Source organism: Anomaloglossus baeobatrachus, chromosome 11 (assembly GCF_048569485.1).
Source record: "Anomaloglossus baeobatrachus isolate aAnoBae1 chromosome 11, aAnoBae1.hap1, whole genome shotgun sequence".
Classification (NCBI taxonomy): Eukaryota; Metazoa; Chordata; class Amphibia; order Anura; family Aromobatidae; genus Anomaloglossus; species Anomaloglossus baeobatrachus.
Genome location: NC_134363.1, coordinates 74,082,222 through 74,103,659, shown reverse-complemented (window position 1 = coordinate 74,103,659; position 21,438 = coordinate 74,082,222). Strand labels below are relative to the sequence as shown.

Here is a 21,438-nt window from a genome sequence, read left to right as displayed (position 1 = left end):
TTTAGGACGTAATTTTACGGCCCGCGGTCGTTAAGGGGTTAATAACCTGTAACGACCCGGCTACAGGGGCGTTACACATACACTGAGACGGACTAAATTAGATATACCCGCCGTTTCATTACAGCATTCACAAATAAATAACCACACTCTCAAATAAAATCAATTAACAAACTACTAAACAATCTAGGTTGCTCACAGCAGCTCAAGGAGCATGCTTGTCATGTTGAAAATAAGCTCTGGAAGACTTTGGAGAAAAAGCTTTACCACTGGTTCCATGAATAAAATCAATGTAATGCTGATCTGTTAGTATACCTGGGTTTAAGTCTATATTATCATACATTTCTATACAATATTACCATATATTATGCTTCCCCTCAACATAATCCTGAGAATAGGACTGGTCTGGTCTGGTGTTCCATCATGAAGGCCTGTTCATAGCGCTGCCCATGTGATCTCCAGACTAATATCTGGCTATCATTGCATCCAAGACGAAAACGGGACACATTGCTGAAGAGGACAGACCTCCATTCCAGCCTCTCTTGCTCTATACCCTGATAACCTTTGAGAGCGGTGACATGAGATCAATGCACCATCTCTAGCTGGACATCTGACTCGTAACCCAAAGATGGGCAAAAGCATTCTGATGATTTGTATAGACATTGATTGACATGTTAAGCTTAGTATATGGCGCCCAGTTCCACTTTAACTACAGAATGGAGAAATGGTCTTACCACTGGTTCCCCAATTGATCCAGAGTGTCACTGTGAGTGGAATCTGTATAGTCAACTGTTACGGTCGCGAGCGTACGGGAGTGGACCCACTGGGCCATATACCGAACTCCCCTGAAGGAGCAAACCTCTAGCTAACCTCTATACAGGGATTGTCAAGCGCAGCCCCAGGGGGCTTAAATGCATGTGTAGTGCCCCTGAACCCATCAGGGCACTACTAGGTACTGCATCCTGTCAAAGATGCAGGGCCTACCTCCCAGGGACTTGGAAGACCAGTGCCAATACCATCAAGGCACATATCCCCAGTTCCCTCTCCCAATCTGGGGTGACTGACTAGTCCGGGACCCAATGGATGGCACCCAGAGGTGGAGCCAGTCCAGTCCACTAGCCAGCAACCAGGGAGGGGACAGAGAGAGAGACAGGAGAGACAGGAAAGACAGAGGAGTCCGATAGTGACAGTTGAAGGGAACGGACGTGTCTCCAGACGGGGTCATGTAGCAGTGACCTATGTGGCGAATGTTACGGGGCTGCCTGGTATTATAACTAATTACGAGTAACAGGCAGTCAGGGCCCACCGTGCAACTGCTGCTAGGGACAGCAGAAAAGGGTGTCTGTACCACAGAAGTAGTACTTGCTCCTGTTACTTCACAGCAACACTAGGACTAGTACGACACACCCTGTTTAACTCACAGCGAGTACCGTATTAGCTTAAACTAATATGTGGTAGCAAATAAATAAGTTAGGGTGACTACCCCATTCGAATAGGAAATACCTCTGTTACTTCAAAGAAGTAAGCTAGTAAATTAACAAAGCATAAACAATGCTCCTAGGCAAGGAGAGAATGCACAGGTCTCCTGTTAATGGTCACAGGCAAACCTAAAACCTAGCCTCTATTATGGTGATAGAGGAAGTGTAATATGACAGTTGATAACAGAGAGCAATAGCTTTCTCTGAAATGGCACAAGAGCAAGTCCCAGTCCAAGCCCCGTGTGCTAACCACACTATAAGGAGCCAGGGAACTCTCTATGCTATCCGCAGAGAGTAAACAGGAGCGAAGGGGGAGAGGTTCCTACCTAGCCCGACTCCCCTAAAGCATGGGAAGCGGGTATATTATGCAGACTCGCATGGAGCGTCTACTCCCACACAAGCACATGTAACGACTGAGCACTGAGAGGCGGGCTCCAGGGCCCTTTATAAACTTGGCTAAGCCCACAAGATGGAGAATAATTAACAGGAACGACCCTGGGCCAATAGTAACGAGCAACGACAGAAGTGACGTCACCCTCGGCCAATCATGTAATGCCACGTCACAAGCCGATGACCATGTGATCCCCGCATCATCTGTGACATCACACACGGCCAATCATGTAATGCCACGTCACATGCCGAGGACCATGTTATCCCCGCATCATCTGTGACATCACCCACGGCCAATCATGTAATGCCACATCGCAGACATGCTCAGAATATAGTACACAATTAGCCTCAGAAATGACTAAGTCCGTGAGCATGCTCAGTAGCTCAAAATTGGGACTTAGACTCAGGAAGCTAAGAAGTTCCCAAACGACTGGAACTACGCAAACAAGAAGCAGAAGGGGAAGAAGAGGAACGTGGAGCAACAGACCCAGGGGCCGTAACAGCGAAGGAGAGTGGTTGCCAGGGAGGGTACAGCCAGGTACCCCTGGAGCCAAAGCACCAATGGGGCACAGGGCCCTTAGTCAGAAGACCGCTTCAGGCAACCTGATAAATACTTGCACAGTAAGGGGACCTTCAAGGACCTCACTAACCCAATAATCCGGGGGAACCAGCAGTGAAGATTGAGCCAGGGACCGGAAACAGAACACCGACTCTACAGGGTTCATACTGCCCGCCGTATGGACGAGAGACTGCTGACAGACAGTAGGGGACCCCCAGAAGCTCCAAGCCATGGAGTTCGACCAACCAGTGAGAGGTGCCGGGGGAAAGAAGCCATCAGGTCACCACACTGGCACTGGAACAAAAGGCACCAGGGGTCTGAACCAGCTATCCTCAGTGCCTCAGCTCAATACCGCAGTGAGTAAACAAAAGTTGCACTGCATCGCCAACGGGTGGTCTCCCTTCTTTCTGCATCGGATCCCACCTTACTTGCAGAGGGCCTACCATCCAGGCTGCCATCACCATCAGCCCAAGTGGTAAAAGACTGTGCATCGGCGGTTCCATCACCATAACCGCAACCCGCAAGTGGTGTCACAATATAAACTCTTTCTTCTCCCCTGTACATAATACCCCGAGTACCCCATAGCTCTGGGGCATCACACATGCACGGCAGCCAGGACCAGTGGTGTCCGCTCAGACGGACCAGGGAGTCTCTGAAGTCCAGTACAGATGTGCTCAGATGTGGCAGCACGGACGTGGAAGTAGTAGCAGGATCTGGAAAAAGAAACACATTAGCAGGTACAGGTAACTGGTACTAGCACACAAGAATGCAGGACTAGACACAGCAACGGATACGGGACCTGAGAACTAGCAACACACTATGGATAGGCAACGTTGCTCAGGCATCTCCCCTAAGGAAAGAATGCCTTAAATACTCACAGGGTGATTGCTGACCTCAGGGGTCACTTCTGGATAATAGGATGCCGACCCTTTAAGAAAGGGGGCGTAGCCACGTGCACACCCTTCAGGCTTTCACAGAAGGCCTGTGTGTGGCCTGGAAGCAGGAAGGAGCCGCGGCAGGCCCCAGGGCAGGAACGGGACATCTGGGACCGCCGGACAGGTGATAAGAATGGCGCCTCCGCCGAGGTATGGGAGTGGGACCTTTCGGGATGCCGTGCTGCGACTGGGTGCTACACCTATACATGCTGCCATCTTTTTGCAGCATCTTCGGGCATGTCTCCAATCGACCACATCTGGGTTGTTATTGGTCGACAATTACAAAAGGAGATGCCAACAGTGGATTTTAATGATTTATCCAAGTGCAGTTGTCGCGGGCGGGGAGGAGGGTGTCAGCACACTACGCTCACCCCTTCTGCTCGGGTCCGGCGGTTGCTGCTCAGTGGTGGCTCGAGCTGTGGGCCGGATCCCGGGGGTTCTCGAGCGACACTCCTCGCCCGTGAGTGAAAGGGGGGTTGTTGGGTGTGGGAATTGTTTATTGTCCGTGACGCCACCCACGGTTGTGGTGATTTCACCACCGCTGCTCAATATGGGGATCCCGGGGATGGTGATGCGGAGCAGCCAGGTGTTGTGTTGCCCCTCCGTGGGTAGGGGTTGGTGATCCCGGGGCCCGGTGATGAGATAGGAGATGCAGGGCCTGGTGGGCGCAGGGACGCGGGGGCAGCGCTGTGCCTTGCGGCACTGTGGTACTCACTCAGCCTGAGACGTTGACACAGTTTTACGGTAAACCACACGGCTGGAAAGACGGTTCCCACGGACGGCTGCACTTGCTCTCCCAGTAGGTAACGGTGATGTCCCTCTGACCTGCACCTGATGTTTCTAAGTTGGTAGCGATGGGTTCCCACCGGTAACCCGCTCCCCGGCTTCAAGCTGGACCGGGGGAGCTCTACTTTGCCCGCAGATGCTGGCCCTGAGGAACTGGTGCCTTGGCGGTGGCTGTGTTCCTCCTTAATGGTCGGACTGTTGCCTTCAATCGGGACTTGGTTGTTGGGGGATCGACGTCCCCTTCACTGACGGATTCGGCAAATTATGGCGACTCCTAGCCTTGCCGGGGTCCGAGAGGCCCCTGCCCTGGTGCTGACTGCCCTTTGCACGCTGCTCCAGACCGCCGGGTCACTACCCGTCCTCGGTCCTTCCAGGAACTCCCGAACAGTCACCCCTCTGGACAGTCACCGTCGTTGCTGACCTTGCTGACCCTGTCCTGCACTCAGCTGGACTACTTCAGGCTTTTTCACTCTCTTTCTTTTCTGTCACCACTCTTGCTTTCCTCCTTTACCACTTTACTTCCTGTTTACTCCTCCACTTAGCTCCTCACTCAAGCCCTGCCTGGGCTAAACTCCGCTGTTTACTCAAGCTCTCCCTGAGCTATTCTTCCACTCCTTCCACTTCCTCCTCCAAACTCTATCTTGCTTCCTCTCACTTTCACTTCCCTCACTTGACTGCCTGGTTCTTCCCGCCTCCAGGGTTGTGAACTCCTCGGTGGGCGGAGCCAACCACCTGGCCCACCCCCTGGTGTGAATCATCAGCCTCTGAAGGAAGGCAACAAGGATTTTAGTTTAGCTTTGGTGTTCCTAACTGGGATGTATGGTGTGGTGGTGTGATGACCTGTGCCCCCTGGCTTGCCCAGGGCGTCACATATTCATCTCAGCACAACATTCCTCAAACAACCTCATTGACAGCAGCCATCAATACATGTGCATGAAGTGTATACTCGTCACTGAAAAACTGAAATATTTTTAAAATGTCTTTTCCATTTTTTCATTATTTTCACATAGTCAACATGTCTTTAGATACTGTGATTTCCATATTTCTATTATTTTTCCTTGCATAATTAGCAAATCCAATATGGATTAATGTATATACAACATAGAAAATATTAACCATCTGAATCAATGTATTACATAAAAAAGAAACCGACAAAATTAATAAGTTTCAGCGAAATTAGGTATTATTAAAAAAGTACCAAGATAGTGATAACATGAAGCCCAGATGTCCACAATATTAGTCATGTGTTTCGCACAAAGTGCTTTGTCAGGGGGTGAACCTAGAGTAAGAGTAACCTTGGCAAGATAAAAATGCACTATTGGTGGTATGTAAAGGAGAAAGTTGGAACATCATCACACTAGTGGGGACGAAAGCTCATCACATTGGCCCACATTATATCTCCAGATGTGCAGTCAGTCTCATCTTAGTGATGCGCCAGTACACATACAGAAATGTTCTACAGAGCTACAGAGGATAATGTGTACATTTTTGTTACTTAATTATGATGAATTTGTCGTCAGGCAAGCTCAGCCACGCTTTCTCCCAGCCAAGCTTGCTCACATTTCAAAAAGCTGGCAGCAGAGATTGGTGTAAAAATGACAGAAGTCACATTTTTGAGCTGCACAAGAAATTGTGACATTTCAAGTAGTTTTTTTTCCAGAAACCTATTGTGAACTACTTTATGAATCATTGCCCTTTTGTTTATAATTTGAGTTTAATACTGACCTAAAAAGTTCTATAGGCAGTCAATGATGTATTGGATAAGGTGATCATGATCTGCACAACCTATGTTGGGAGGCCAGGAATTGACTGTTCTGTGGCCACAATGTTGACTTGTGCTCTAGACCAGTCACTTATTAAACCAAGTACAGTAAACTTTTCTACTTTGGTAATTTTACAAGAATGAAGTTAAAATTATAGCTACTAACATCCAATGCAATAATGATCAAGTATTCTGGATATCTTTTAACAGGATCTACGGGGAACTGTGATAAAGATTTGTAAGTTCCTAGGGAAGGAATTAGATGATACAGCTCTGGATTCTGTGGTTAAACATTCTTCCTTCAAGACAATGCAAGAAAACAACATGTCTAACTTCACACAAGTGCCTGACACACTTATGGACCAAAAAAGATGTAAATTTATAAGGAACGGTGAGTGCCTAATTTTCTTCACTTCAAGGTGACATTTATCTAATTTATACTGATCTCCCAAAAAGATGCAACTGTATAGACACCCACAAAGTACTAAGCAAAGGAGGACATGACTTTGGGAGGGCGGAACCAGAACCCCTAAAGCTTTGTTGTATAGCTGTGTAGAGTTTAAACAAGGGTGTTTCTACTTTAAGAGGAAAGAGCATAGTATGTCTGTGCCTGGTGTCTTACCAGAAGGGTGGCACTATCAAGATAAATATAACGCTCTGTCTTATCTCTATCTCTCTCCGTCACTCACCAGAAGAGCTGAAGGAAGCATTACCCACACTCCCGCCCTGTTGTAATCACTATCCTACAACTCTTAATTTAAAAATTTGTTGTATAGTGATGAATGACTTATATTATTTGTTGAATTAACCTTTGTATACATTGAACCATGCCCAATTCTATCATGTTCATAAAGAGTTATTGTTAGCATTAACCTTCTAAGGGTACTTTCACACTTGCGTTGTTTTCCTTCCGTCACAATCCGCCCTTTTGGAAATCAGCGGAATCCGTTAACGGATTCCGCTGTTTCCCATAGACTTGTATGGATGACGGATTGTGCCAAAAGGACCTGCGTTGCTTCCGCTGGGCGACGCTCCGTTGCTTCCGCCCAGCGGGAGGAACGCAGCATGTAACTTTTTTTGAGCAGCGGAATCCTTAGGATTTAACTGTGCATGCTCTCTCTGGCTCCCTGCACCCGTAACCAAGATAAATATCGGGTAACCAAGGAAAGTGCTTTACCTGATATTTACCCTGGCCACGTGTGCAGGGAGCCCGACACTTTCCCGCTCGGCTCCGCCCCCTCCCACACCCCACTCCGCATGTATATATATATATATATATATATATATATATATATATATATATACACACACACACACATACATACATACATACATACATACATACATACATACATACACACACACTCACCTATCCTCAGCGCCATGGCCCCGCTCGGCTCCACCCACTCTGCACTCCGCCCCCCGCACACATTCTCGGCGGCCAAGCGATCAGCTGATCACCCGGCGCTGGGAGCGATCAGCTGATCACCCGGCGCTGGGAGCGATCAGCTGATCACCCGGCGCTGGGAGCGATCAGCTGATCACCCGGCGCTGGGAGTGATCAGTTTCCCCCCCGTGCTGGGATCGATCAGCCGATCACCCGGCGCTGGGAGTGACCAGTTTACCCCCCTGTGCTGGGAGCGATCAGCTGATCACCCGGCGCTGGGAGTGATCAGTTTACCCCACCCCCAGTGCTGGGAGCGATCAGCTGATCACCCGGCGCTGGGAGTGATCAGTTTGCCCCCCCTGCTTGGAGCGATCAGCTGATCACCCGGCGCTGGGAGTGATCAGTTTACCCCCCCCCCCCGTGCTGGGAGCGATCATCTGATCACCCGACGGCCGGCTACTGGGAGCGATCAGCTGATCACCCGGCGGCCGGCTACTGGGAGAGATCAGCTGATCACTTGGCGGCGGGCTACTGGGAGAGATCAGCTGATCACCCGGCGGCCGGCTACTGGGAGCGATCAGCTGATCACCCGGCGGCCGGCTACTGGGAGCGATCAGCTGATCACCCGGCGGCCGGCTACTGGCAGCTGATCGTTCACAATAGTCTGCTGCCGGTAAAAAAAAAAAAAATCAAAGCGGATTCCGTTGTTTTGCAGCATCCGTTGTGCCACTATATGCAACACATCCGTTGCATCCGTCACACAACGCAATGCAACGGATGCCATTCAATGCAAGTGTGAAACTAGCCTAAGCCAAAGATAGGGGCAATCCATCAGCCATGGTTCCCTAGAGGTTTCTTCCACAGGAGTTTTTTCCTCTCCTGAGCATTGTAGGATAGGATGACTACTTGTGAGTCGGAGGTTTGCTAAGTTTAGTCCCCTTCTTAATGCCTTTGCAGGGGCATCTACTTATAACTTCACCTAGCTGAAATGAATGATTGAAATTCTAATGGTTAAAAAGTGTCATATGTGGCTTGGAATTTTTTTGTTTTGTTTATTTCCAGTGTCTAGGTGTATTATAAATATCATTGTTTTAAGGTGGAGTGGGGAGCCATCCCATATCGAAAAGTCATGTGATGTGATGAGGCAACTCTAATTCTGACCATTTGTTCCCTTGAATGTCAAGGTCAATATTGACAACAACACCAAATGACAGGCATAATAAATTCTATAAAATAAGCAGGGGTGGGCTGGGTCGGGTGGCCGGAAGGCAAGTGCCCCTAGGATGCTCCCTCAGCAGCTGTGCAGGGTCATGATGTGATTGTGGCTGTGCAGGGCACACTGCTTCAGGGCTGTCACTTTAATAGACATGGCCGCCCACAGTGTACTGTTCGGTCTTGTCTGCTAGCAGTGACGTGGCTGGGCTGGCACTCAAGCAGAATTAAAGGCAAAGTTCTGGCTTGGTCGCGTCACTGCTAGCAGACAAGGCCGCAGAGTGCACTCTGCATGGCCATGATTTAAAATGACAGCCATCGAGCAGGCGGCCTGCATTGCCACATGTCTGGAAGGAGCGGGACGGGAGACTAGCAGGGTAGGTGACTTAGGCTGTTGCTGGTTCCCCATATTAAAATACCTCTGTGTCTGTGTGTATATATGATGTGTACTTCTATGTATGTGTGGCGCCCCCGAGGCTTCTGTCGCCACAGAGACATTGCACCTCAGCCAGAGGTGTGATGTCCCATCCTGGGTAAGGACAAGGGTACATACCGGTTCACAGGCAAATCTGCACAAACACTCATTGCTAGGCACATACAGGCACCAGAGATAGTGGCAGCTACCCCCATGCTGTAGTCTGGGGGGCCGCAAGACCCATCTCTCCTCCCATGGGTGGGTGCCTAGCAACAAGGAAAGTGGGAGGAGCTAACTGAAAGTAAGAGTAGAAACAGGAAGTTCGAGTGTTCAGTCAGTCTGAGTGGTGAGAGGGGTAAGGAGAGGGAGGTTGTTACCTCAGGAGAGTGAAGAGATAGTGACAGAGAGAGAAGTTTCCTGGTGGAGATCCTGGGGCCCAGCTAGGCCCAGGTGACACCACAGACAGAGAAGAAAGGATCCCAGGGCCATGGAAGGGCATATTTGCTCGTGGCCTGCTCCACAGGAAGATCAGGTGGAGGGATCTGGCTGCATTCGGGGACGGTCCCCAGACAGAGGGAAGAAAGACATTTCCTCATAAAGTGACACCGAGGCCCAGGGTGGTTGCAAGCGCCCAGGGCCACAACCTGCCGTAGATCCCCTGGGAAGAGGGCAAGATTCCAGTCCGGCAAGCACCCTTGACCAGATTCTATGGTAGAGGCCGAGACAAGTTCATCTATCAAAGTCAAGGCTGTGAAGCCAGTCGAGGAAAGAGACATAAAAGTGGTGCACCGGTATTAACCCTAAGAATTACCTGGGATCAGCGGAGGTCCCTGACAGTGGATCCCAGCATACCATTGGGCAACTGGTTTGTCGACACCTGGACTCAGAAACAGTGAGTAAAAGACCTTGAAACTGCAACTCCTTGTGTCGCCTCCCTTTTGTTCTACACCGCACCACCATTTCATAGACTCTTACAAGCACCAACGGTTGCCCCGGGGTACTGCTCCACCTGTGGGGAGCAGAACCACCATAGCTGCCATTACATCAGCCCCGGAGGCCCTATCCAGCAGCGGCGGCCCCATAGCCGCAATCCACAGTTGGCGTCATGAATATATATTTCCATAAACTTTATTATTGACCCCTCCATACTGCCACTTGAATTGACTCCACCAGGGTCACGGAGTCGGGCCCCGCCACCGCTGACTACCCTGGACTAGTCCGGCCCGACACCGAGTCACCTATGGCCCTGGGGTGGGCGAGTCATATGTCAATGTATATGACTGTGTATATATTTATTTCTGTTTAATTGTATCTTTGTATATTTGTATGTCTTCAAGTATGTTTATGCCTGTATGTGTACATATCTATGTAGGTTTCTTTATGTGCTTGTCTGCATACCATGCGTTTGAATGTCTGCATACCGTGTGTGCATGTCTACATATTGTGCGTGTGCACGTCTAAATACCGTGTATGTGCATGTCTGTGTGCCATATGGCCCATGTCTGTGTACCGTGTGTATGCATGTCTACATACTGTGTGTTGCATGTCTGTGTACCGCGTGTGTGCATGTCTACATACCGTGTTCTGTTTACCATGTGTGTACATGTCTGTGTAACATGTGCGTTCAGGTCTGTATGTGTGTGCATGTCTGTGTATGTGCTCATATAGCTGTGTACTGTTTGTGTGCATGCTCGTGTGACTGGTCATATGTGTGTGTGTGTGTGTGTGTTCATATATCTGCATACTGTTTGTGTGCACAATTTCGTGTGTGAATGTCTGCTTATATACGTGCATCTGTGTATTGCATGTGTGTATGTCTGCGTACTATGTGTGTGCATGTTTGCATACTACATGTGTGCATATCTGCGTACTGTGTGTGTGCATGTCTGTGTACTGTTTATTTATGCCTGTATACCATGTGTGCATGTTTGCATACTGTATGTGAGCAAGTCTGCATAGCATTTGTGCATCTCTGCTCATTGTTTGTGTTAATGTCTGAATAATATGTTAAAGAAGCTGTCCAGTTACCAAAACTGATTTTTTTATTTTCTGATAAATCTTGCTAATATGTGCCCCTCAACACATCTATTATGTTTTTTTTCAGCAAAATTACCTTTTATTGTGCTCTAGCAGCACATCCTCATTGCTGGCTCCAGCTCTGATGGGGTTAATCTCTCTTCTGACTTCCTGGGTTCAGTTCCTACAAGTCCCAGAATTCTTTGTGGCTCTAGGGCGGTGTCTAGCTTATCTAACACACCCACTGTGTCTAACACCCCCACTCTCCTCTCCACCCAAAGCCTCCTCCCTGCCTCTTCCCTGTGTGGATGCACTGAGAGAAATCACAGAGACAGCAGCAGCTGCCAGCTCTGCACAACCATGGGAAGAAAGTGTGTGTGTGTGTGTGTCAGTGTGTAAGTGAGTGTGTGTCTGTGTGTGTACAGAAATTGATTATTAGCCGGCGCAACATGTGAAAAAAATAATTGGGGAAAAAAAAGTGAAGGGGTCATGAGATTGCTTTTTTTTTTCCCTCTTGCCTAGTCTGTGTGTCGTCCGTATCTTCCTCAAACCGCATATGACCGGATCCTGTGGATTAAATGTGCAGCGCATGCAACCGTTATTTTACCTGATCCTTCTGCAGCGGGACACAGAATTTATCGGCCGGCGCTGCAGTCAGCTGACTCCTGATCTCACAGCCCGCACACGCTGCAATGGCTGCAGGTGGGCTCATTCACATGACCGTTCCGTTTGTCCTAGTCAGTTCCTGTTTTTTTGCGGACCCACCGACAGGACCATCTTTTCAATGTCTTTTGTGTAGGATCGGATGGCACACGGTAGCACTTGCATGTGCATCCAATCCTACAAAAACAATAAACACATCGGATGCCGTATGTCCGCTCCGTTATTATGGAACATGTCCTATTCTGTTCCGTAATAACGAACCGTGACTCAATACAAGTCAATGGGTCCGCAAAATTCCCGGAAGCAACACGGAAGCACTTCCGTGTGACTTCCGTCGGGTGCCCGTGCAGTCAGTGTCACGCTCCAGCCCCAGCCCCGTGGCTGCCCGCTCAGCAGTGTCAGCAGCGGCCTGCACTGCAGTGTCAGCAGCCGCGGGGATGACAAGCGCTACCGTCAGGAGGTTAGAAAGTTCATTACCTACGGTGATGAAGTCCTGCCCTCCTGACGTCAGCGGTCGTCACTGCCTTCTATGCCCGCCACTTGTCACATCAACTCTCGCTGGCGACCCGAGACTGTGACTAGTGGTGACGTCACGGGCTGCTCGCGATACTTGGTTTGTGAAGGCGGCGGTCATTGAACTCGGTGACAGCGCTGCTGTCAGGAGTTCAGCGATCATCGCAGGTAATATACCTCGCTAACCTCCTGATAGCAGCACTCGTCATGCCCTACAGTGACCTGCCCTGACCTATTGAAATTAGCTCAGGTCACTGCACGGCTCTCCCAGCAAATAGGGAACATTCTGTTCTTCATTGACTGGGACATTGACTATGGTATGGATCGTCGTGGGACCCCCTTGTATTACACCAGACCTGGATTTGTTTTTCTTTCTAATAAATTGGTGAAAGAGGGAATGTGTTGGGGAGTGTTTTTCCAAATAAAAATGTGTTTGTTGTCTTTTTTTTTTTTTTATTACTGCCTGGGTTGGTGATGTCGGGTATCTGATACACGCCTGACATCACTAACCCCAGGGCTTGATGCCAGGTGACATTACACATCTGGTATTAACCCCATATATTACCCCGTTTCCCACCGCACCAGGGCAACGGGATGAGCTGGGAAAAGCACCAGGACTGGCACATCTAATGGATGCGCTACTTCTGGGGCGGCTGCAGCCTGCTATTTTTAGGCTGGGGAGAGTCCAATTACGGTGAACCTCCTTAGTCTGAGAATACCAGACCACAGCTGTCCGCTTTACCTTGTCTGGTGATCCAATTTCGGGGGACCCCGTGTTTTTTGTTTTAAATTATTTATTTAAAATAACAGTGTGGGATGCCCTCTCTTTTGGATTACCAGCCAAGGTGAAGCTGCAAGCTGTGGTTTGCAGGCTGCAGCCGTTTGCTTTACCCTAGCTGGCTACAAAAGATAGGGGGACCGCATGTCTTTTATTATTTATTTATTTTTTGGCTAAATACAAGACTAAGCACCTTAGTGCCACATGAAAGTCACAAAAGGGTGCCAGCTTAGAATATGCAGGGAGGTGGGAGATTATATATGTCTTTCTCATCTATCTATCTATCTATCTATCTATCTATCTATCTATCTATCTATCTATCCATTCATTCATTCATTCATCCCTCTATCTCTCTATCTCTATATCTATCTATCTATCTATCTATCTCTATATCTACTCATCTATTTATCTTTCTTGCTGCTTCCATTTTTTGCGGTCCGCAAAAAAAACGGAAGGCACGGAGATGTCACACGGATGCCACACGGATGCATCCGTGAAAAAAAAGGACTGTTTTTTGCGGCCCACAAAAACCTAACGGTCATGTGAATGTAGCCTTAACAGCAGTCACTGCCTGCTGCCGATCACATGTGACCGTGTGTGGGCTGTGTGTGCGGGCTGTATGTACAGGAGTTCAGCTGAATTCAGATCAGCTGACTCAAGTGTCGGCCGATTAGGCTGGGGCCACACGGGGATTACTGCGATCCCCTCGCATTACACTCGGCTCACGCTCAGTACAGCAGAGCTGAGTGTCATGCGTGTGTCCCTGCGACTGAGGTCCGACTGTGGACAGACCTCAGATGTGGGGGGCGGTCCGGCACTCGAGGGGTGGGCCAGCACTGAGGAGGGGTGGGAGGGATTTCTCTCCCTCTCTCCTCCGTAGTCCACCGATGTACCGCAAGTTCAGTGCGATTTTTCTCTCACCCCATACACTTGAATGGGTAAAAGAGAGAGTCTTGCATTACAATTGCAGCATGCTGCGATTGTTTTCTTGGTCCAATTAGGGCTGAGAAAATAATTGCTCCTGTGCGCTGACACACAGGCTAATATTGGCCCGAGTGGAATGCGATGTTTTATCGCACTGCACTTGCACTGTTTTTCTCGCCGTGTGGCTTAGACCTTACTTGTTTTGTGTCCCCCTGCATCCATCACAGCGTGTGCGGGCTGGAGTTCAGCTGAGTTCAGATGAGCTGACTCCAGTGCTGGACTGAACTCGGGTGACCTCACAGCCTGTACACGCTGCGATGGATGCAGGGGGACACAGAACAAGTAATCGGCCGACACAGGAGTCATCTGATTACTTGGGATGAATGAGCAGTAAAATGCTCTGGTGCTCGATGGGCGAAGCCCATGTCGATTTTTTTTTTTTTTTTTTTAAAATTCATTAAAAATAAAAAAAAAATCAAAAAAAAAAAATCACATTGTTTGTGGGCTCCCGCTGCATTTTCTATTGCGAAGGGTAACCCAAGCAGCTACTGGCTGCTAACCCCCGCTGCTTGGTGTTACTTTCACTGGCAACAGAAATCCAGGGAAGCATTTTTTTTTTTTTATAAAGGTTTTTGCCTGAAAACGTTTTTAAAAAAATTACATGGGCTTCGCCATATTTTTTGTACGCTAGCCAGGTACAGCAGGCAGGTACGGCTGCCCCCAACCCCCAGCTGCCTATTTGTACCCGGCTGGGAACCAAAAATATAGAGCCCTTTTTTTTTTATTATTTCATGAATTTCATGAAATAATTAAAAAAAAAAAATGATGTGGGCTTCGCCGAATTTTTAGTCCAGCCAGGTACAACTAGGCAGCTGGGGATTGGAATCCGCAGTGCAGGGTGCCCAAACTTTCTGGAGCCCCCGCTGCGAATTGCAGTCCACAGCCGCCCCAGAAAATGGCGCTTTCATAGAAGCGCCATCTTCTGGCGCTGTATCCAACTCTTCCAGTGGCCCTGGTGGCAGGTGGCACGCTGGGTAATAAGGGGTTAATACCAGCTATGTTTTACCAGCTGATATAAAGCACGAGATTCTTAATACAGGCCAAGTTTGACCTGGCCATTAAGAATCTCCAATAAAGGGTTTAAATAAAAAAAAAAAGACACCACACAGAGAAAAATACTTTATTAGAAATAAATACACAGACACAGTAGGGACTCTATGTTTATTACTCCCTCTCACCCCTCTACAATGGAGATATTTCTGTACTGACCATGCCAGGAGAGAGCGAGGGGGGGGAAAGAGAGCGAGGGGGGGGAGGAAAAGAGAGCGAGGGGGGAGGAAAAGAGAGCGAGGGGGGGAGGAAAAGAGAGCGAGGGGGGGAGGAAAAGAGAGCGAGGGGGGAGGAAGAGAGCGGGAAAAGAGAGCGGGAAAAGAGAGCAAGTGAGGAGGGGAGAAGAGAGAGAGGGGGAGGAAGAGAGGGGGTAAAGAGAGGGAAAAGAGAGCGAGAGGGAAAAGAGAGCGAGAGGGAAAAGAGGTGGGGCAGAGAAGAGGGGGAAGAGGGGAGGGGGAGAAGAGTGGGGGGAGAGAAGAGAGTGGGGAAAGAAGAGAGGGGGGGCAGAGGTGCTCTGTCACCAACTGTCTCCACTTTGTGACTTGTGGTGCAGGTGACAGAGTGCAGACAGTTGGTCCCATGCAGCAGGACAGGTGGCAGAGCGCAGCGGTGACATGCCTGTCAGTGTCTTGCTGATTGCTGCGTCCTGTAGTGCTGGTGGGAGGAGCACATGATCACACTGCCCGACACCGGCCGCTCTCCTGACATCGCAGCAGAGCGGGCGGGTGGATAGTGTGATCAGATACTTACGTGCAGGGGGGATTTCAGCTGAAGAACCCCCCCCTGTATTCCACCCTGGCACCCCGTGCCTCACCATCTGCAGAACGCTCAGCCGGCTCCACACTGACGTCCTCCGTCTCCTCCCCTCGATGCTGGGCTGTGACGTGCGGTAGTCACCGCCCACAGCCTTGTCACTCAATCTGAGTGGTGCCAGCCTCCTCTGATGTACCCGTCAAGTTTGAGAGCCCGGAACTTGCCGGGACGGAAGTGGATACTGGCGGCCACAGCTCCAGGGGGTCATGTGACAGGCACTGAGCATGCAGTATAGCGCCGCTCAGTGCCAGAAATGGAAACAGAAGCCAATGGAGAAAACGCCTAGAATGGTAAGTAGAACTCATACAGAAAATAAAAAAAATGGATGAACCACCTCTTTAATGTCTGTGTACTGTATATGTGAATATTTGAGTACTACATGTGTGCATATCTGAGTACTGTATGTGTGTATATCTGCATCCCATGTGTGCACATCTGCATCCCATGTGTGCATAACTGCATGTGTGTGTGTACCGCCCTAAGAGGGGCTCGGCCGCTTCCTTCGCCGGGCCGAGCCGATCGAGGTCCGGGCTCGGGTTGTTGGTGGCTCGAGCGCCTCCGGACCGGGGGCCACGTCGCTCTGTTAAGGGGAGGCAGTGGGGTGGTGATGTGGGACGAGGTGCGCAGCCGGGGGCCACGTTGTCGTCGGACGGGTCGTGACGCCACCCACGGGTCGTGGTGACGGGATGCACCACCACTGCGGCTGGAGTGAAGGGGGCTCCCGGGATCTGTGTTGAAGGCGCAGACTGGAAGTTAGCCCCTCCGTGGGTAGGGGCAGTGTGTCCCGGGGCCCGGTGGGATGGGCGACAATATTGTTGTCGGGGTGCAAGGTGCCGTACTGCGGTGCAATGTTGTGCCCAGGTGGCACTGGTGTACTCACTATTAATCCACACTCAGAGTCACTGGTAAACCAAAAGTTCGGGTATGGTCGGGTCCCGCAGCCGGCTGCTTGTGTCCCTTGTGAGGCTGATGGTGGCCCCTTTCCCTTGCACCTCTTGTTTTGACTGTTGGCTCCCCTGCCTGGACAGTGGTAGCTCGCTCCCCGGCATTTAGCTGCCGGAGGAGCCCTCGGTTGCCCGCAGGCGCTGGCCCGTCGGATGTTTGGCCCTTGGCGGTGGCTCTCAGCCGGTATCTGTGGGCTTTTGCCTTCTTTCGGGACTCTGGGTGAGAATGAACCCGTGAGGTCCAGACTGCAATCAGCTAATTTGCCTAAACTCAGTGGCTTCCAAGCTAGGACAGGGTCTGAGTACCCGGTTTCTGGTGCTCCGATAAACGGTTGACTCCCCGGTTCAGGGCCGGTGGGCTCCAACCCTGGCCCCGTCCCTATGGTTCCGCCGGTTGCTGTACCGGTACTCCTGCAGGCGGCCACCACCGTCTGCCTGCCTGCCTGACGTTACGGGGATCCCAGGCTCCAACCTGGGTCCCTGACAGCTTCTCTCTCACACCTCCTGTCAACTCTCTGACTAAAACTTCACTGTTTGTATTTCCTGCCTCAGGATAGTAGTCTCCTCGGTGGGCGTGCCTTTCCGCCTGACTCCGCCCACCTGGTGTGCTCTACTGGCCCTGAGGAAGGCATCAGGTCTCCCTTTCGGGTGACGAGTGTGTCCTCACAAGGGATGGGGGTATGTGTGTAATGTGGTAGGTGTTGTTACCTGTGACCCCTGGGGTCCAGGGCGTCACATTCCCCCTTTGTTTAATGCAGACCGTCCGCGGGCTGCCCGACCAACTCCGGTTTATTTTTGTTTTCTTTTTTAACTGGAAAAACGGGAAACATTACAATTATAATAACATTTTTACAACCACAAGGTTACTGAAAGTCTTCCCATAACGGGAGGCATTTTACTTTAACGTTGCATAACTTTATTAACGGAACGGGTTCTTGTCCTTCCGCCTTTCCCACCCAAACAACCTAGCCTTGATGCTACCCCTAAGAAATGAGCAGCACCCCTTTTCCCCAGTCCGGAAATAGGAACATGGCCAGATCACCCAGGCGGGAACGGGTACGGTGCGGCACACCCGGCAGTTGCTCAAGGGGCCCCGGAGGATGGTCACCGGTCCTGGTGGTGACCGGACCCCAGCCTGCTCTGCTGCGGGTCCTACCTTCAATCTGCCTCTCCGGAGGCTAACGGAACGGGAAGGCATGTTAGAAAGGGGCAAATGGGGCAATATTTACAAGCCCAATAGTTTTTGGGCGGCCAGCAAGTCCACGGCCTTGTCCATGAGCAGTCACTCGCGCAACAGGGTCAAAAGGGGGTCAAACACAAGTCCCAATGGGGACGGGTCCTTTTTATAACTTAATCAGGTGAGTGTCTCGTCAATTGGTTATTGGTTCATTCAACTTATATACACAATCAAGTCTCGCACCCCTAAATGGCAGTCTCCCTGTACCTAAGCAGGGGCCTGCCTAGGTTGGGGTGGGTGGATCGTCTCAGTACTGGAGTGTCAGTGGAAGGTAACGGGGGAGCGGGGACAACAGGTCCCTCTTCCCGGGTGTCGGGGGCAGTAGGTAGAGGGCTAGGGGGACTGGGGGTATGTGTATCCCTGGGCACTGGCTCTGCTGGTTCTCTGGCGGGCGTTTCTGTCTCCACTTCTTCTGCGGGTTGCGGGAACATTATCACGGGAACAATCACCGCACCATTCTGCATGGGCCAGTCTGCTGGAAAATCTCCCATAACGGTATGGATCACCTCCTTCTTCGTTGCCTCGTCACGGGGCACAGGAACTGGGGCCTCTTCTACCAACTTCAGGGGATCCGGGCATTTCTTCAGGTGGTCCCTGGAGACAGTAGCCGTGGTTCTCCCCTGGTCGCGACTGATCAGGTAGGTCTTCTCATTCTTCCACCCGGTGGGCTGTATAACATACGGGGTCCTCTCCCACTGATCGTCAAGCTTATGGGTTCTGCATTTACGCTTCAGCACCACATCTCCTGGTTCAAAGGGAATAGCCGGAGCTCGTTGGTTAAAGCGCTGTTCCTGCTTCTCCCGGCTCTGACGCAGGTTCCGCTCCACATACTCCTGAATCCGCTGGTACTGTACTTGGCGTTTGGCATCCCAGCTAGCGGTGGAGAGAAGGGCTTCGGACGCTTCCAAGCCCATCTCTAAGTCTATCGGCAATCGCCCGGGTCGGGCCCTCATCAGGTACGCCGGGGTACACTTGGTGGAACTACAGGGTATGTTGTTGTACATATCTACTAAGTCGGGCAACTTCTTTAGCCACAAGTTCCGCTCTTCCAGGGGCAAGGTTTTGAGGAGATTCAGGACCAGATGGTTCATTTCACACATCCCATTGGTCTGGGCATGGTAGGGGGTGGTCCGGATTTTCTTGCACCCGTACAAGTAGCAGAACTCCTGAAACACTTCTGCTTCAAAGGCCGGACCCTGATCCGTAAGCACCTTTTCCGGGTAGCCATGGGGCCGGCAGAAGTAGGCTTGAAAGGCCCTGTCAGCGGTGCAACCAGTCAGATCTTTTACCGGGACAACCACCATGAATCTGGAGTAGTGGTCCACAATGGTAAAGGCGTAGGTATACCCGTTTCGGATGGGCGCAAGCTTGACATGATCCAAGGCAACCAATTCCAGCGGCTGGTGGGTAACAATTGGCTGCAGCGGGGCCCTTTGGCTAGATTCATCCCGTCTTCTTAGCGTACAAGGGCCGCACTCTCGGCACCACGCCTCTACGGAATCCCGCGTCCCACTCCAGTAGAATCGCTCTCGTAACAGCATCTCCAGCTTTTTCCAACCGAAGTGCCCAGCGCCGTCATGATAAGCTCGAAGGACCTTGGGTACACAATCCTGAGGCAACACCAACTGGCGAACCTTCTCATGGGTCTTCGGGTCGATCAACTCCCGGTACAACTTCTGCTGGCACAGGCGGTCCCTCTCTTTCCACAGTCGCTGGGCCTCGGAGGAGGCCACTGGGTCCATCCGGCGCACGCCTTGGGCTAACAGGGTCTTAACCAGTCGGACCGCAGGCGCTTGGTCTTTGGCTTCTCGCCACTCCTGACTGGGCAGCGGATCGAGGTCAACCTGCTGCTGGGCCACACAGGGCTTCTCCTCCTGTGGCCGGTGGAACGCGGGCAGCTCTATCTCCTCCAGACGGTCTTCTTCCGCTCCCTCGTCAGATAGATGCGGCATCCTGGATAGGGCGTTTGCGTTGGTGTTCTTGCGCCCGGCCCGGTACTTGACGGTGAAGTCGTAGTTAGACAGCCGAGTCATCCACCTTTGCTCGAGAGCGCCTAGCTTGGCCGTGTCCAGGTGCGTTGTTGTCCATGTAAGCGGTGAACTTTTCTGCGGCCAGGTAGTGCTTGAACCTTTCCGTTATTACCCACACCAGGGCCAGGAACTCCAGTTTGAAGGAGCTGTAGTTCTCAGGGTTCTGCTCGGTGGGTCGAAGCTTCCGGCTAGCATAGGCAATCACCTTCTCCTTTCCGTCCTGGACCTGGGACAGTACAGCGCCTAGGCCCACATTGCTGGCATCCGTGTACAACACGAAGGGAAGGCCGTAGTCGGGGTAGGCTAGGATCTCCTCCCCTGTCAATGCCGACTTCAGCTGCCGAAAGGACTCTTCCTGCTGCTCACCCCACACAAACGGGGTCCCGGATGGTCTACCAACCTTGGTCTGTACCACGAGGAGGTCTTCAATCGGGGAGGCCATCTTTGTGTACCCCTTGATGAAGCGGCGGTAGTAGCCCACCAGGCCTAAGAACTGTCGTACCTCTCTCACTGTGGTCCGGCGGGGCTATTCCTGGATGGCGGTGATCTTCTCCAAGTCTGGGGCCACACCCTCAGCACTCACCATGTGCCCGAGATACTGCACTTTGGCCTTCAGCAGGTGGCATTTGGACGGCTTCAGCTTCATCCCGTACTTAGCGAGGGCCGCAAACACTTCAGCCAGGTGCTCTAGATGGGATTCATATGTCCTGGAGTATATGATCACATCATCCAGATACAGTAGAACTGTTTCGAAGTTAAGATGACCAAGACAACACTCCATCAACCTCTGGAAGGTCCCCGGGGCATTACACAGCCCGAACGGCATGCTGTTGAATTCGCAGAGTCCCATCGGGGTAGTGAACGCAGTTTTCTCATGGTCCTCCGGTGCAACTGCCACCTACCAGTGGCCACTGGTGAGATCAAGAGTGGAGAAATAGTGGTTTTCAGCGCGGCCAGAGACTCTTCGATGCGGGGGAGAGGGTAGGCATCCTTATGTGTGATCTGGTTGATTTTGCGGTAGTCCACGCACATCCTCATGATGCCATCCTTCTTCTTTACTAGCACCAGTGGGGCTGCCCAGGAACTACAACTATCCCGAATGACCCCCGCCTCCTTCATGTTGTGCAGCATATCTTTAGCGCACTGATAATGTGCTGGGGGAATTGGCTTATACCTCTCCTTAATGGGCGGGTGTGTGCCTGTAGGGATATGGTGTTGGACCCCCTTAATCCTCCCGAAGTCTAGCGCATGTTTGCTAAAAACTTGCCCGTACTCCTGAACCACCCGGTATACCCCCTCTTTATGATGTGCTGGGGTAGATTCGGTGCCGACATGTAGCTCCCGGCACCAGGCCTCTGGCTGTAAGGGTGGTGTGTTGTGGCCAGTGTCGGGTGCAGGGACAGTGGGAGCGGTTTCGTGGATGGCGTGAGTGTCTCTGGTGAACAACTTAGCTATCGTGGCGTAGCGGGGGAGCCTAACTTCTTCTTCT

The 21,438-nt window shown here is 51.1% G+C and overlaps 1 protein-coding gene across 1 annotated transcript in view; it reads left to right on the top strand.

The window, feature by feature from the left end:
* LOC142255960 (sulfotransferase 2B1-like) overlaps positions 1-21,438 on the top strand; it is a 221,894-nt gene that overhangs the window by 153,176 nt on the left and 47,280 nt on the right. Inside the window, exon 7 of the mRNA XM_075327422.1 lies at positions 6,118-6,298. Coding sequence (XP_075183537.1) covers positions 6,118-6,298 — 181 coding nt within the window. The remainder of the gene's footprint in view (positions 1-6,117; positions 6,299-21,438) is intronic.